The sequence below is a fragment of the Haliotis cracherodii genome, unplaced genomic scaffold, assembly GCF_022045235.1.
Source record: "Haliotis cracherodii isolate W230 unplaced genomic scaffold, xgHalCrac1.p SCAF_1, whole genome shotgun sequence".
Taxonomy (NCBI): domain Eukaryota; kingdom Metazoa; phylum Mollusca; class Gastropoda; order Lepetellida; family Haliotidae; genus Haliotis; species Haliotis cracherodii.
Window position 1 is genome coordinate 80,543,912 of NW_027266264.1, and position 16,664 is coordinate 80,560,575.

The following is a 16,664-nucleotide window of genomic DNA, read 5'->3' on the forward strand; positions in this document are numbered from 1 at the left end:
GCCGTTTCTTCTTTACGCCTACTCCGTGATAGCCGTTTCTTCTTCACGCCTACTCCGTGATAGCCGTTTCAACTTCACGCCTACTCCGTGATAGCCGTTTCTTCTTTATATCTACTTCATGATAGCCGTTTCTTCTTCACGCCGACTCCGTGATAGCCGTTTCTTCTTTACGCCTACTCCGTGATAGCCGTTTCTTCTTCACGCCTACTCCGTGATAGCCGTTTCAACTTCACGCCTACTCCGTGATAGCCGTTTCTTCTTTATATCTACTTCATGATAGCCGTTTCTTCTTCACGCCGACTCCGTGATAGCCGTTTCTTCTTCACGCCGACTCCGTGATAGCCGTTTCTTCTTTACGCCTACTCCGTGATAGCCGTTTCTTCTTCACGCCTACTCCGTGATAGCCGTTTCAACTTCACGCCTACTCCGTGATAGCCGTTTCTGCTTTATATCTACTTCATGATCGCCGTTTCAACTTTACGCCTACACCGTGATAGCCGTTTCTTTGTGCGCCCACTCCGTGAGAGATTTACTTCTTTACGCCTACTTCACCATACCTGTTTCTTATTTACGACTGCTTCTTGACACTCATTTTCTTCTTTGTGGCTTATCTGTGATAGCTGTTTCCTCTTTTACGCCTACTTTGTCATAGCCGTATCTTCCTTTGTTTCTTCTTTACGACTACTGTCACATTTAGAACATTCTCCAGATGTATTGGGTCTGGAAGCTATCTTTATCTTAAAAATATCTAAAATTAGGATAAGTTAGAGCTAATTTCTATAATACATGTAATTTAAGGTTGGAGTGAATTGACCTGTATCTCACCAGATCCTCTCTCATTGACAATCGAGTTTCCATCGATCTTTCTCATTTAAAGTTATTGTATTACAAACATTTTTTCTCCATTTAGTTTTGCCAGAAAATATTCGTGTTCGGGTATAGGTCGAAATCACATGTTTATGTTTATATTTACCAGCTGTTAATATCATTGTGTCAAATATGCTAGTGATAGTTTTGATATTATGAACACTGACTAAAGCTAAGTATGCACATATAAATACGTATCTTTGCAGACTAACATGAGTTTGTCTACCGAGGATTAATAGCTGCATTTGTCTAGTACGTATCCTTTATGCCCCCGCCACACGGAATCAGCAGGAATCAAGCAGAACCAGCCGGAATGAAGAATTTTCAAAATTCGTGCCATATTCGGGAGGGAAGTTCAAATTGACCAAGCTTTGTAAGAATGCCGTTCGAATACTTAGAATGCGCTTCGAATGATCATTGCACATTCTGAGTGTATTAGCTCTCGAATGCAGCTCAAATGTAGTTGGAACACATTAGGAATATTTAGTATGCTGTCAGATTGCAATCATACGAGTGCGGTTCGATTGCTGCCCGAATACCGCATGAAGTCTGGTTGGAAGGTGCCTCGAATGCCGTTCGAATTCACCTTGAATACAGGCAGAACACTCCCGGAATGGCCCCCGAATATGGTTCGAACGTCCAAGAATTCAAATAGAATGCAGCTCGAATACTTAGAATGTACTTTGAATGTATTTCGAATGTACTTAGAATGTAACACGAATGTCCCGAGCTGAATTCTTTTGATATAGAAATAGATTCCGGCAGCAATCGAGATGCATTCGAGGTGCATTCGGGGCAGGATTTGAAGTGGCTTGGCGTTTCGATTCTCCCTCGAATGCGATGAGAATGTTTCGAATGCTGTTGGAATACACTTTGTATGCCGTTCGATATTTCTCCACTTCGAATGCACCTCGAAAGTTTCGAGCATCAGCAAATCATTCGGGCCGGCCACAGGAATGGGCTCGAATATTTGGAATGCACTCAGGATGCAGTCAGAAGTTTTAGACTGCACTTCGAGCATCCTGGAATAAACAAAGAATTTCCATTCCGACGGCATTCCGGCTCATTCCGCCTCAAGTGTGACTAGGGTTTTCGAGTCCACATTCCAAGATTGTCTATAGTTGAATCAGTTGATGATTTTTGGTATAGACATTGAATAACTCTGCCAAAGTATCGTTGAGTATTTTCTATCTGAACAGAATCTTTAGTGCGTATGCCGCTGAGCAGCTCACACGCATAGAAGCTAGTAGAGAGAATAATTCGGTGCCATATTTTAACATATGCAATAATATGGAGATCATAACTATTTAATCCCACAGACTTAAGTGAGCTTTCTGTGCGTCTTGCGTTTTTGGCAACATCGAACAATCATATGTGTAATGTCAGTATAGAATCATCCCCCAAATGTTGCACTGTTCGAATAGGAACACCACCCAGCTGGAATTTGATTGGATGACGTTGGGAAATAAATCTGAATATAACGGTATGGCTTTTGGTTAAACCTATTCTCCAGTCACATGCATACTGCGTGACAGTGTTAAGAGCAACTTGAAGGCCTGTAGGTGTGTCAACAAACAATTGGGATTATTTAGTCCATATACAGTAATATCAGTCTTTTCCTCTAACTTCACAGATCAGATCATTAATATAAACAAGAAGGAACCAGGAAGAAAGCGCCCGTCCTTGCACTACATTCTGCTCAATAGAAAAAGTATGTGATATTTCACCAAAGTAGGTGACATATGCACAACTAGTGCCGCAACTTTGATAGAGAAGATTCCACATCTTCCCCTAAATGCCAAAGTCATACAGTTTTACAAATAGGCCAGCATGCCAAATACGACCATGGCCTTGTTCAGGAAGGCTGCATAGGCTGTGATTTCCTAGCCAAATAATAACTTACACATTACAGCACCATGCTCTTTTCGAAATCCGAACTGTAAAGGGCCTGGAAGGGATGGACAATGTATCATACACCATTCTTCCAATCGTTGTAGAATTACTTTTCAAATGGTTTTCCCAGTTAGGATGAAAGAATAATGTAAATAGTACAGTTTGTCTTGTACATATAACTTCGTCACGTGAAATTATTCAACATTGTCCTCTTAAAAAAATACATGAATTGTTTGAGAGGCATTACTTAGAAGTTGACGGATGACAAAGCAGACACAATTCATGGACAACAAATTCTTTAATACTGTAAAAAGTGACGTTTCGGTATAAATCCTTATACCATTGTCCAGCAAGACTGACTTGACAACGGTATAAGGATCTATACAGAAACGTCGCCTTTACATTATTAAAGAAGTTGTTATCCATAAATTGTGTCTACGTTGTAAAAAAAATACATGTTTGAAGAAAATAGGAATAGACACCAGAGCTATTTGAATTGAGAAGATTTATCATAAACTGTTCATCTTTATGCTCATCAACCACGTTTTGTACACTCCTAATTTACATTAGGACTATATAGGCTTGGACATTATGCAAGGAAATCCTGAATTCACAAAGTTGCTCTTTTTTCAGGTTGAAGCTGAGACTTGATACAATCAAAATTAGAGAGAAAATATGAAGACGTAACCTGCTGATACCAATTTTGGCTATACATGTCATTAAGTCTTTGTTTTGGCTATACATGTCATGAAGTCTTTGTTTTGTTGAATACAAGAATTACGTTTCACAACCAATTGCTTGTTAAATCCACACGAAAGAATATCCACACATAGATAGCATATTCCTCACTGCAGACATTCAGATGTTCTTACCTGTTTCAACAAATTGCTGTAATATTTCACACCAGTGAATCAAGTGTCTATGCTCATTCATCCTTAGTAATGTCAACCAATGTTTGATTACTCGTATCTGACTGAAAAAGAACATAAAAAGAACAACGAACAGTTTCGCAAAGAACGGCTTTATTTGAAGCACGTTTACCAAACCCTAAATATCGATTAAAATACATAGTGGGAACTTATTTCAGTGCATCATAATACTTGCATCCCCAAATTTCAGATCGATGTAATAGAAAATGTGCAGTGTTACAGTGCAACACCGTCGAGGCTGTAACACATGATTAATAATTGTTCTTCTTGAATAATTTGTAAATTGACCCTATTTTCTAGATGCTTGAAGAGCTTGTTGTTTGCTAGCCATGGACCACATTGATATGGAAGAGAACAATAGCACCAAATACTTACAACATGTAACAAAAAGCATAAATACTTAGTTCCGTACTGCAGACACCCAGATGTTCTTGCCTGTGTCATGAAGTTGCTGTAATATGTCATACTAGTGAGTCAGGTATCTATGTTCATCCATCCTGAAGAACTTCAACCAATGTTTGAGACCTCGTATCTGACTAGAAATATACCAGAGTATAAGGGCCAATTTCACAAGGCATGGCCTTATTTGAAACGCATTTATCAACTCCTAAATGTCACATAAAATACAAAGTGGGAACTTGCTTCAGTGGATTCCTAATACTTGGGTCCCCAAACTTCGGATCCAAATAATAAGATATTTGCGCTTTTACAGTCAAGTCGCGGCCGTAGTACATGATTTGTAAAAAATAATTGTTCTTGAATAATTTGTAAATTGGCCAAATTGTTTCAGATGGTTATAGAGCTAGTTATTTGCTAGCCGTAGACCACATTAACCCTGAAGAGGCACTCCTAAATACTTATAATATGTAACAATCTTTAAGGTAGTATTACTGCATGTCCATGTTTCATGTTTAGTTATCATATCCCCATTCTGAATACATCGATACAGTACCATCACTATTTGCTAGAGATTCATTGACACATGGACCGCATCCGTGGTCTAGTGGTAAAGCATCCGCCCGGAAAGCGGAATGTCCGGGGTTCACCTCATTGACACATGCTTAGGCGGAATACTCGGAATCGTACAATAGACACAGCTTTTAGTAGAAATCTGTTATGATGATGGCAAAAGCTTTTTGCCGCTTTTATTTTATCCGGATTTACTTTTGGATCATCCTTACCTATCCCAGTGGGATATGATAACGGGTGTTTTCTACCACATGACATACTTATTACGCGAGAGTCAGAGGGAACCAGCGCAGCACATGACATACTCATTACGGGAGAGTCAGAGGGGAAACCAGCGCAGCACATGACATACTCATTACGGGAGAGTCAGAGGGAAACCAGTGCAGCACATGACATACTTATTACGGGAGAGTCAGAGGGGAAACCAGCGCAGCACATGACATACTCATTACGGGAGAGTCAGAGGGGAAACCAGTGCAGTACATGACATACTCATTACGGGAGAGTCAGAGGGGAAACCAGCGCAGCACATGACATACTCATTACGGGAGAGTCAGAGGGAAACCAGTGCAGCATATGACATACTTATTACGGGAGAGTCAGAGGGGAAACCAGCGCAGCACATGACATACTCATTACGGGAGAGTCAGAGGGGAAACCAGCGCAGCACATGACATACTCATTACGGGAGAGTCAGAGGGGAAACCAGTGCAGTACATGACATACTCATTACGGGAGAGTCAGAGGGGAAACCAGCGCAGCACATGACATACTCATTACGGGAGAGTCAGAGGGAAACCAGCGCAGCACATGACATACTCATTACGGGAGAGTCAGAGGGGAAACCAGCGCAGCACATGACATACTCATTACGGGAGAGTCAGAGGGGAAACCAGCGCAGCACATGACATACTCATTACGGGAGAGTCAGAGGGGAAACCAGCGCAGCACATGACATACTCATTACGGGAGAGTCAGAGGGGAAAATCAGCGCAGCACATGACATACTTATTACGCGAGAGTCAGAGGGGAAACCAGTGCAGTACATGACATACTTATTACGGGAGAGTCAGAGGGGAAACCAGCGCAGCACATGACATACTCATTACGGGAGAGTCAGAGGGGAAACCAGAGCAGCACATGACATACTCATTACGGGAGAGTCAGAGGGGAAACCAGCGCAGTACATGACATACTCATTACGGGAGAGTCAGAGGGAAACCAGCGCAGCACATGACATACTCATTACGGGAGAGTCAGAGGGAAACCAGCGCAGCACATAACATGCTCATTACGGGAAAGTAAATCGTCAATGTCTCGCCCTTTGATACGTCATGTAAAGAAAAGGGAGCTTTGTAGGCATATACGCTCTAACATCCATGGATTTGCAAAGGCCTTCACGTGACAAACATAACATTTAAAGAAAATGCCTCTTCATTTCCACCATTGATACAGTTAATTACAATAACCATCCCGATTTGTTTTTATCTGGCCGTGCAAACTGTGAGCTGTAATTACTTTAAAACCATCCGGTACACGAAACTCTCTTCATAAAGAGGAGAATCAACACTGACTAGACTCTTGGGTAATTAGACCGCCCTTTATTATGTTTTCGTCAATGCGAGCGTAACGGGGCTCGTTACACACGAATCTGAAAAAATAGCTACAAAAAAACTTGCAAACGGTATGTGTTGCCGCCAAATGGGGAACTTAGTTAGTGTATTACGTGATCCTGATTTGAACAATGCCAAGAATTAAGGCAGGGAGCTGACACAGGGTGCTCTCACTTTGCTGGCAGGTATTCTTCGTAAGTATATATCTCTAACGAGACAAATACAAAAATTGTGGGGGATGAAGACTATAGTTTGTTCCAGGCTTGACAGACCCCAGCCCTCCGGCAAAGTGAGCGTAATTGTCAAGACATACATCACATAGACATATATAAGGTCTATAAATGAAACTAAAAACATGATGAGCAAACAAAAATTCATAATGAATAGCACAACTTTATTTATTTCACACAAAAAATATACATTTCACGTTGATATGGTGCCATCTTCATTTTTGGCTGGCTAGTCGCTTGTCCAGTTAACGTTACTATCTGAGAGAGATCCACCCTGTCAGCTGGAGGATCGTTATCTCAGTGAAGCTCTGCTCTGATTTGATTAAGTTTATGAATTTGAATACTGATGACTGGCAGTGATTTGTGCCTTTTTTGAGTGCAAACACTCAACATGGTTAGTTGACCTTGGCCCAACTTTGGAAAATGGTTCCACAATACTGCTTCACCACCAAGGACCCCCTGATCAGTTGGGTCGTCAGCAAGCTTGCGCACACAAAACCCTGGAATTATGCCCATTGTACACCAAACTCGACCCGTGAAGATTCCGGGGTAGAATAGGTCTTCAGCAACCCATGCTTGCCGTACAAGGTGACTATGCTTGTCGTAAAAGGCGACTAACGGGATAGGGTGGTCAGTCTCGCTGACTTGGTTGATGCATGTCATCGATCCCAATTGCGTGGATCGATGCTGATGATATTAATCACTGGATTGTCTGGTCCAGACTCGATTATTTACAGACCGCCGTCATATAGCTGGAATATTGCTGAGTGCGGCGTAAAACAACCTACCAACCAACCAACACCAAACTCTGTCCACCACGAGAATTAGGAATATATCTAACGTTGATCTGTCTAACTGCCATTTTGCAATTAGACTTAAAGGGGAGGGCATTAATTACTTAAGATTGGTTTACCGTCTTCATTTTATGTGTTTATTTAGTAAAACACATAGTTTACTGACATATGATCATTTTCTGATAAAATAGTTGAAAGGTGAATCTCAGGTGAAACAGACTATAGCTTTTAATTCACCGTATCGTTTTTTAAATCCCCCTCTTGTCTGCCGGTAAAGTGGGAACAATCCGATGACACATGTAGAAACGTGCCCAATTTTGGGTGCAGTCCCTCCCCATCAGGGAAGAGCGATACACTTCATTTAAATGAAGAATTTGCATAAGGCGTGTTTACCCGTGGGTTGGTAGTATATTAAATCGATGGGTCGATGTTTCGTTCACTCGAAATTCAACTCTTCCCCTTCCCTTCTCTCCAGTAATACACGCTCAGCAACCATGGTGTCGGCGGTTCTTGGCTTGCTGTTGGGATGCCTGGCAATGTCCAGTGCACAAGTGCAAGATGAAGATTGTAAGTAGAATGTGTGTGTGTGTGTGTGTGTGTGTGTGTGTGTGTGTGTGTGTGTGTGTGTGTGTGTGTGTGTGTGTGTTGACTGACTCCGTGCCGATCAATCCTTGTTTTATGCCTTTACTGCCGAGCCTTAGGCAGGGTAACAATAAGTACCATTTTTGTGTATGCCCGACCGGCCACTCAGCATTGTAGCATTAGCGGTTGTTGTGATGGAAGATTTGTCGGAGAAGACCTATCACGGCAACATTCACTACTCAGAGCGCTGGGTATACCAAGTGGGGTGCCTGTGAGTCAGTGTCCTTCTGTTCAGCACGAAGAGCACTATCACCTGTTACCACACAGTTTGTAAGAAAATACGTGGGTATATTTGGACAATAAAGGCAGTCGCAGCGCTAACACCACGAGCTGGAACAAGGCCCACAATACAACCGCAGCGAGAGATAAGCGAGGGCACAGTCGCTTAAGTGTATACTCCTTGTGTCGAACCCGTTTGTGTCGAACCCGCTTGTGTCGTGCACCGTGGGACTTCCGGGTAAGAATAGGTCCATATCAACCTATGCTTTTCGGACAAGGCGACTAAATGAGTTGGGTGGTCAGTCTCTGTGCATGGGTTGATAGTGAGTTGACGGCGCGGATCGTTGTTTGATCAAAGGTTTAACATTCAAGGCCTCAGCAAATCCTTCAAAAGGTTCTGGTAGGACATTATCACATTTGACGCATCAGTGACAAAAAAAGATGTCACAAACATTCCCTCTTTTGACTTGTACCATATGTTCCCGGTTCCAGGTGAACAATTAACTTGCCTTTGCATGTGTTTGTGACGGGTGCCATCGGTGGGGCAGGATACCCTCACCTTTTCATGAACACCTGGCATCATGACTATTTGGTAGTGATTCATAATCATTTGCTCATGATATAGTCGGAATCGTACAATCGACTCTGGTAGATTTGTTATGAATATGGAAAGGGATTTGTTGCTTTTATTATCATGATATCAATCACTGGTTGCCTGGCCTAGTTTCGATTATTTACAGGCCCCGCCATATTGTCAGAATATTGCTGAGTTTGGCATATGGGTCCTGACTGTAATTGGTACGTGTCGCAATGAAGGAAACGCTTTCATTGTACATGGGTTGGCATTGTCGGACTAAATATACGCGAATGTCTTGAGAATTCCCATTGCAACAGAAGGCGTCAACAGAACAGCAGGGACCGTGTTGTTTGAACCAGACTCGACCTCGATAGTCCCACATGTTGACACCTCCTTCATGTAGCCTACCTGCCATGATCTCGCCATTGACGTATGGAATGATACCGAAAATGGAGGTTGTCATGATTGACAGTGTAGGACCCATTTCGATGTCTGTACATTTATACCGACCTGACTGTGGTGGCACCGACGTTTCAGACTTTATGTGTGTACTAGATTATATAACTGCTTCACTGTCTTTCAGACGCGGTCCTATGTCAGAATAACTTCAACGATGAGTGGAAGTACGCGGCCCCAGGCTCGGGATGCAAGAGGTTCATCAGTTGCTATGGTCAGGATTACCACGGATTGCTTCAGTGTCCCGAGACGACTCTCTTCAATGAAAACACCCAGGAGTGTGAATACCCATTAGATTTCAACTGTCAGGTAGCCCTCAACGAAAACCCAGGTAACGAAACATACATGATGCATATGATATTAATTATTTCGTAGCAATAGTGAAATAGCGTTGTCATCTCAGACGAGAACGTTAATATAATCTGATTGATTGTTTTGTGTATTCAACTAAGCATTGCCTAGCTTATCATTTATCATGGTTATAATTTACAGTTCAGATTGACAATGTACTTCCGTTTTGTGAACAGAAGGAATTCTGAGACGTGACTTTCTTTATTCCCCGAATGCACAAGATGCTTCAAGGGACCGTGACTGTCTTTTCAAATGGCTGGTTATGTGCAACGTTGGCGGGTTAAATAATCTTTTAAGTCATATAGTCTATATCAGTTATTTCAGTTACTAGTATTTATAAACTTAGTTGAACCCAGTTTCCGATAATAACCGTTGAATGTTTGAAGATGATCAACAGCGGATACGGGGTACGTTCCCGAAGCAAGAGAGTCAACTGACTTTGAAAGTTCAATTTTCTTCTTGCCGAACTAGGCTGGAATTATGGAGTTATATCTTGAGTAAGTGAGTGAGTATGGTTTTACGCCGCTTTTAGCAATATCCCAGCAATATCACGGCGGGGGGCACCAGAAATGGGCTTCACACATTGTACCCATGTCGGGAATCGAACCCGGGTCTTCGGCGTGACAAGCAAACGCTTTAACCACTAGGCTACCCGACCGCCCGAGTTATATCTTGGCTGGCCAAACGAGTCTATTCACAGTCCAATCAAAATCGCGTTAGGAATTTGACATCCGGTTCGTTAACTGCCGGGCAGATTTCGGTCGATTGCAGAGTTTGTAATGCATGTGTGCCGTCTACTCGGCGTCAACAGATATTTCGCAAATCCAAAATCCAAAACGATTGAGCCCAGAAATTCCAGCATAGTTTGGCAAGGGTGGAAACTGGGCTTTTACAGTCAGCTGACTCTTTCCTCGGGAAGATGGTCACTGGTTTGCCATGAATCCGAAACCGGACCGGAAATACTGTGGCTTTTCCACGGTCCATAACAATACACTAAACAGCTCATCCAACCCTCACTCACTCAGTAGCTCATCAACCCCTCACTCACCCTAAAGGATAAATGTCAACAGGAAGGGACAATCGTGAATCGAGAAAGGAATCAATATCTTGCTATTTTCTTTTTGATATTATACATCAAGAAATACCTATTGAGCATATAGTATATATTGTTAGGATGACAGTCTAGTGGGGATGTTGACAGGATTTCCTTCAGGCGGTTTGTTACTACGTGACTTAAGCAAAATTTCACAAATACGGAATAAACTTAAGATTTTCGAATGTTATGCCTCCCGTTAAGCCTGATAACTAATGTCAGTAGCCTTTAACTTATCAATAATAATATCAAAATATGACATTTTTTAAATTTTTTCTTTCTCTATTTAATGAAATCACATAAGTAAGTTTGACATATTTCTATTAATATCGACTACTGTGAGGAAACGTCTGATTGATATTGCTTCAGGGACATAGGCGTATGATTCGAAGATGGTTACGGTTCTAAGGTGATTTCTGTTGAACGCTGTATTGTACTTACGTATGTGTTTGCTTCCAGATTGTCTGACCGGCGTGGATTCCTACAATTGCTCAGTTTTCACGTACTGCCATCTTAACACCCAGTACAACTTCAGCTGCAACCAAGACCTCTACTACTCTCAGAGCAAACTCACCTGTGTGTACGCTGAGGATCTGACAGAGGATGACAGACTCAAATGCAACCTCCGCAACGGACGATAGGATTCAGCATAAGCAATGTATTATCTGAACTTCAAATAAAGCCATTCAGACAATTATAACTTTGTGATGCATATATTTTCAAACGACGAGCGAGACAATAATAGTTCATATGCTGTCAAGTGAGTGGGGGTCAGCATGGCGTGTTGATGCAGCATCTGCCTGCTGCATCACGGCGGCCTAAATAACGACATAAGTTCTGAGAAGGTCGTTAAATGTATGGTCCCAGCCACCTCGGAGGAATGACACACCTAATAAGTGAGACCTCTGGCGGGGAACGACTTCAAAATTCAAAAACACTTCCTTTTTATGCAAATTGTGTGAGTGCTAGCAGCTACGGGCAGGGCCAGGCAGGGCAGGGCAGGACAGGACAGGGCAGGGTAGGGCAGGGCGGGGCAGGGCAGGGCAGGGCAGGGCAGGGCAGGGCAGGGCAGGGCAGGGCAGGGCAGGACAGGGCAGGGCAGGGCAGGGCAGGGCAGGGCAGGGCAGGTCTGGCGTTGAGTATTCCCGTCCTCGTGTTATGCCCTCTCCATCCTATCTCCACAGAATATCCTTTGTCGGGCCTACGGTACCGTTACTATCTATATTCTTCCCTCCTCGTTATGAATGCTGTTGATAACGGTTGTCGGGTATAAGACCATGTACGTTCCTCGTTATGAATGCTATTGATGAAGGTTGTTGGGTATAAGACCATGTACGTTCATCGTTATGAATGCTGTTGATGAAGGTTGTCGGGTATAAGACCATGTACGTTCCTCGTTATGAATGCTATTGATGAAGGTTGTTGGGTATAAGACCATGTACGTTCATCGTTATGAATGCTGTTGATGAAGGTTGTTGGGTATAAGACCATGTACGTTCCTCGTTATGAATGTTGTTGATAAGGGTTGTCGGGTATAAGACCATTTATCATAGACCATGGGTAGGTTTCTCGGCAGGATAAAGCCAACGGATAAAAACGATATCCGTTGGGGTCATTTGCGGATAGAGATGCAAATATCAAAGGTCAAGTAGGGACTACTTTCCTGTTTATAAACAAACATGGCGTCGCCCTCGTCATTCGGCAATCGAGTTAGAATTAACCATCGGGAATCTGGATAAACTACAGGGATAATTGTTATCATTATCAAAAGAACAGTCTAATATACTGAAAATCAGTGTCTAACTGTGACGTAGCTAAGGCATTTTATAAGTTTAGGCAACTTTGGAGATATAAATTTCGAAACAATTTTGCGAGGGCACGAGGCCTAGCCAAGCGGGATCAGTAGCCATGACTGGTAGACCTCTGCGGCTTGAAACCTTCTCCACAAATTGAAATAGTTGGATTTGGCCGAAATATGTTTGAATTGTTACCTTGTTTCGTTTTGTCGCTCTGTGTACATCTGACTACACTTCTTAACGTTATGACAAGACAGACCGACTGTCAACAACGTCTGACCGTGGCCGTGACGTCTCATAGACTAGGGTTAGAGTAGCTTCCCTTTGACAAAGGGCAGTTACTCTAGTGGACAGAGAGATGGATTGCCGCGAAAGGCAATTAAAAACAATTGTTGTTTTGCGTATATGTTGCTTCGTGTACGTTCCTCGTTATGAATGCTGTTGATGAAGGTTGTCGGGTATAAGATCATGTACGTTCCTCGTTATGAATGTTGTTGATGAAGGTTGTTGGGTATAAGACCATGTACGTTCCTCGCTATGAATGTTGGTGATGAAGGTTGTCGGGTATAAGACCATGTACGTTCCTCGTTGTGAATGCTGTTGATGAAGGTTGTCGGGTATAAGACCATGTACGTTCCTCGTTATGAATGTTGTTGATAAGGGTTGTCGGGTATAAGACCATGTATGTTCCTCGTTATGAATGCTATTGATGAAGGTTGTTGGGTATAAGACCATGTACGTTCCTCGTTGTGAATGCTGTTGATACAGATTGTCGAGCATGACACCGAGACCATGGTCGTTTCTCGTTATCATTGCTGTTGACAAGGGTTAACTAATACACCATCCTACCCCTATATAATCTTGTAATCCTATTTTTTTTGTCACTCCACACCTATTTAGTGCGTCACCATACTGCTAACTAATACATCACCCTACTTCTATTTAATGCAACCCCGTAATCCCGTGATGCCAATTTGGCAATCCATGTCATTATCTTTCTTAACAGGCGAATCCGATAATAGCTCTTCACATCTCTTGTTAACTCCACACGAAAAAATATCCACACATAAATACTAAGTTCCGTACTGCAGACACCCAGATGCTCTTGCCTGTGTCATGAAGTTGCTGTAATATGTCATACTAGTGAGTCAGGTATCTATGTTCATCCATCCTGAAGAACTTCAACCAATGTTTGAGACCTCGTATCTGACTAGAAATATACTAGAGTATAAGGGTCAGTTTCACAAGCCATGGCCTTATTTGAAACGCATTTATCAACTCCTAAATGTCGCTTAAAGTACAAAGTGAGAACTTGCTTCAGTGGATTCCTAATACTTGGGTCACCAAATTTCGGATCCAAATAATAAGATATGTGCGCTTTACAGTCACATCGTGGCCGTAGTACAAGATTTATATTTGTTTGTTGAATAATTTGTAAATTGGCCAAATTGTTTTAGATGGTTGTAAAGCTAGTTCACATTAATCTTGAAGAGACACTCCTTAATACTTATAACATGTAACAACCTTTAAGGTAGTATTAGTTTATGTCCATATCCTTTGTCTAATAATAATGCCCCCGTTCTAAATATTTCAACACTTGTGCCACCGGTGGGGCAGGATATGCTCACCTTTTTGTGAAAACTTGGTATCATCGCTATATGATAGTGATTCATTAACACATGTTTATGATATAATCAAAATGGTACAAAGGACACTGCTTTTAGTAGAGGCCAAGCTGTATAACCACAGGTGTATTGTTGACAATAACAACCTTCGTCAGTTTATTGAAATATGGACCACAATATCGGGAGCAGCCTCCTACCAATTGGGATGACAACTTGAAATTCATGATGGATGTTGTCGAAGCATATACCCCAAAATACAGAAGAGGAACACGTTGTCTGTCTTTCGGGGTGGATTAATTCAGTGCATGATGTTGTAATTGGTGGAATGCACAAACTTAACAAGCCAGCTGTTATTCAAAGTATGGCTGTCCTATATGGAAACGTTGTAGTTGTTCCCACTGACAAAGCATTAAATAACATAACCATTACATGTAAGCTTCACTACATTAATTGTTTGATCAAAAACTTGGCATAAGCGACATATCAAATTGAGTCCATTATAAGGACAGTATGTTAACTGAGGAAGAAATTTACCAAAACCTTATATCAGTACTATCAACGTTTGACTTGACTATAAAACCTGAAGACATGTCCATTCCTCATTTAAACTGGATTGAAAGCTTCCTAAAAATTCGTACAAGGAGAGAAAAAATGGTGGGTCAAAAAAAGGTATTTGAAACAAGTGATATTATATACCATGTGGATTCTCCCAGGACATGCTTGAATCACAGAAAAGAACAAAGTTAAATTTTGTCAAAACATTTGACTTTCAACTTCATGCACCCATACCCACCGTGACACACGTAGGAAGGGAAAACTTCATTCCTTGACCAATGGCGCATTTGTTACCAAACGTGGTGACCAGTCCGCCCTGGTCAAGATGCAACCCTAGTTATAATGCCATGTTTTTCTCAGAACGTAATTCCACAGTGCAAAATTCCCTGGTCATAAAGCCTTCCTGGTTATAAAGCCATGTTTTTCTCAGAACGGAATTCCACAGTGCAAAATTCCCTGTTCATAAAGCCATCATGGTTTTAATGCCATGTTTTTCTCAGAACGGATTTCCACAGTGCAAAATTCCCTGGTTATAAAGCCATCATGGTTTTAATGCCATGTTTTTCTCAGAACGGAATTCCACAGTGCAAAATTCCCTGGTTATAAAGCCATCCTGGTTATAATGCCATGTTTTTCTCAGAGCGGAATTCCACAGTGCAAAATTCCCTGGTTATAAAGCCATCATGGTTATAATGCCATGTTTTTCTCAGAGCGGATTTCCACAGTGCAAAATTCCCTGGTTATAAAGCCATCATGGTTATGATGCCAATGCCAATGTTAGTCAGATCAAACGTTCCAGTTCACTGGTAATAATGCCATTTGTTTAAATTGTTACAAAAAATGCCAATGGAGTTAATCTTGTTGAGATTACCCCCTCTTCTAAATCATCCAACTAATTGCATTGATCATGTGTTTTCACAGCTATTCCTCACACACAGGCTAATCCTTGAGCATGTTAAGATTCATTTCCCGCCACCTACAATCGCTCTTGATGCTATTATCCAATACCTTAAACTCCAGCTTAATCGTCCCATAGACTACACCCAGTGAAGATGATGTGATGACACCGCCACTACCGGCAACGTCTACGTGCAAACACTACACCATGGAGGTGATGGGGAGTCTTGAGGCAGAAGCAAGGGCTTTGGAACAGTGCTCATACTTGATTGACACACTGACACAATTATCATGTCAAAGACTTACATTGTTTGTGTGCCCACGTTTGACTCCACGGTCGGCGATGTAAAAGGTGTAGTCCTGTTTGAAACAATAGCTTGGTTTGAATGGATGTGTCTTGGTTCTTACTAAATCTTCTGGTCTGGTTTTCACCTCCCTGGTTATAGAGCCACCCTGGTTATAGAGCCCCCCTGGTTAAAGTGCCATATTTTCCGGGAACGAAAGGTGGCATTATGACCAGAGAGGACTGTAGTTACATGTCGATCTTCGGAGGTTCAGGACAATCTGTCAATAATGAAAGCAAATGCCATGTGAAGTATGCTGAGAAAACAATATCTGGAAAGCTGGACTTCCTCATTGATAATATCAACGTAAAATCTGGGGGTAAGACATTCAGACAAGAAGGAGCCATCCCCATGGTTCACCAATTGTGTTCACTTCCTTTCTGATAGGTTTCTTTATGCATATGGATCGGAATTTCTGCTCGGATTGGCGAAGTCAAAACAGGTAATTCGGCCAAGAAGTTTAACATAAGGTTCAGGTACGTTCGGATATCGTTCGGATATCGTTCAAAACCCACCAAAAACCACCAAATAGCCAATTCCCTTCTACTGATTTACCCACCCCTCCTAGAAACAAAGGGGACCAGTGAGACCGCCTCGTATTTCATGTTTAGATCTATGCCTACAGATTCAGATTGACATAAAACTCTCCACAAAACCGAATGACAAGAGGGATGACTTCAACTTCCCAACAGTCAACTTCCTCTTCATGTCGAGCGATATTCCTGCAGCGCCAGCCTTCGGTGTCTACATTCACAACTTTTGAGGTACAATCGAGCATGCTCTCTCTACCAAGGATTGAAAGAGCGTCACATCC

General features: G+C 42.0%; 1 protein-coding gene across 1 annotated transcript; it reads left to right on the forward strand.

The window, feature by feature from the left end:
* The first annotated feature begins 7,725 nt into the window (after positions 1-7,725).
* Positions 7,726-11,333, forward strand: LOC139469470 (uncharacterized). The gene is made up of 3 exons (XM_071251655.1): positions 7,726-7,862; positions 9,317-9,520; positions 11,093-11,333. The coding sequence occupies exons 1-3, from the start codon at positions 7,790-7,792 to the stop codon at positions 11,272-11,274; spliced, it is 459 nt and encodes a 152-aa protein (XP_071107756.1). The 5' UTR covers positions 7,726-7,789; the 3' UTR covers positions 11,275-11,333.
* The last annotated feature ends 5,331 nt before the right edge of the window (positions 11,334-16,664 follow it).

Excerpts from the sequence above, each read along its gene's own strand:
- LOC139469470 (XM_071251655.1), top strand. The coding sequence starts at position 7,790 with ATGGTGTCGGCGGTTCTTGGCTTGCTGTTGGGATGCCTGGCAATGTCC. Across the intron at positions 7,863-9,316 it reads ACAAGTGCAAGATGAAGATT|ACGCGGTCCTATGTCAGAAT; the intron begins GTAAGTAGAATG and ends ACTGTCTTTCAG. Across the intron at positions 9,521-11,092 it reads AGCCCTCAACGAAAACCCAG|ATTGTCTGACCGGCGTGGAT; the intron begins GTAACGAAACAT and ends GTTTGCTTCCAG.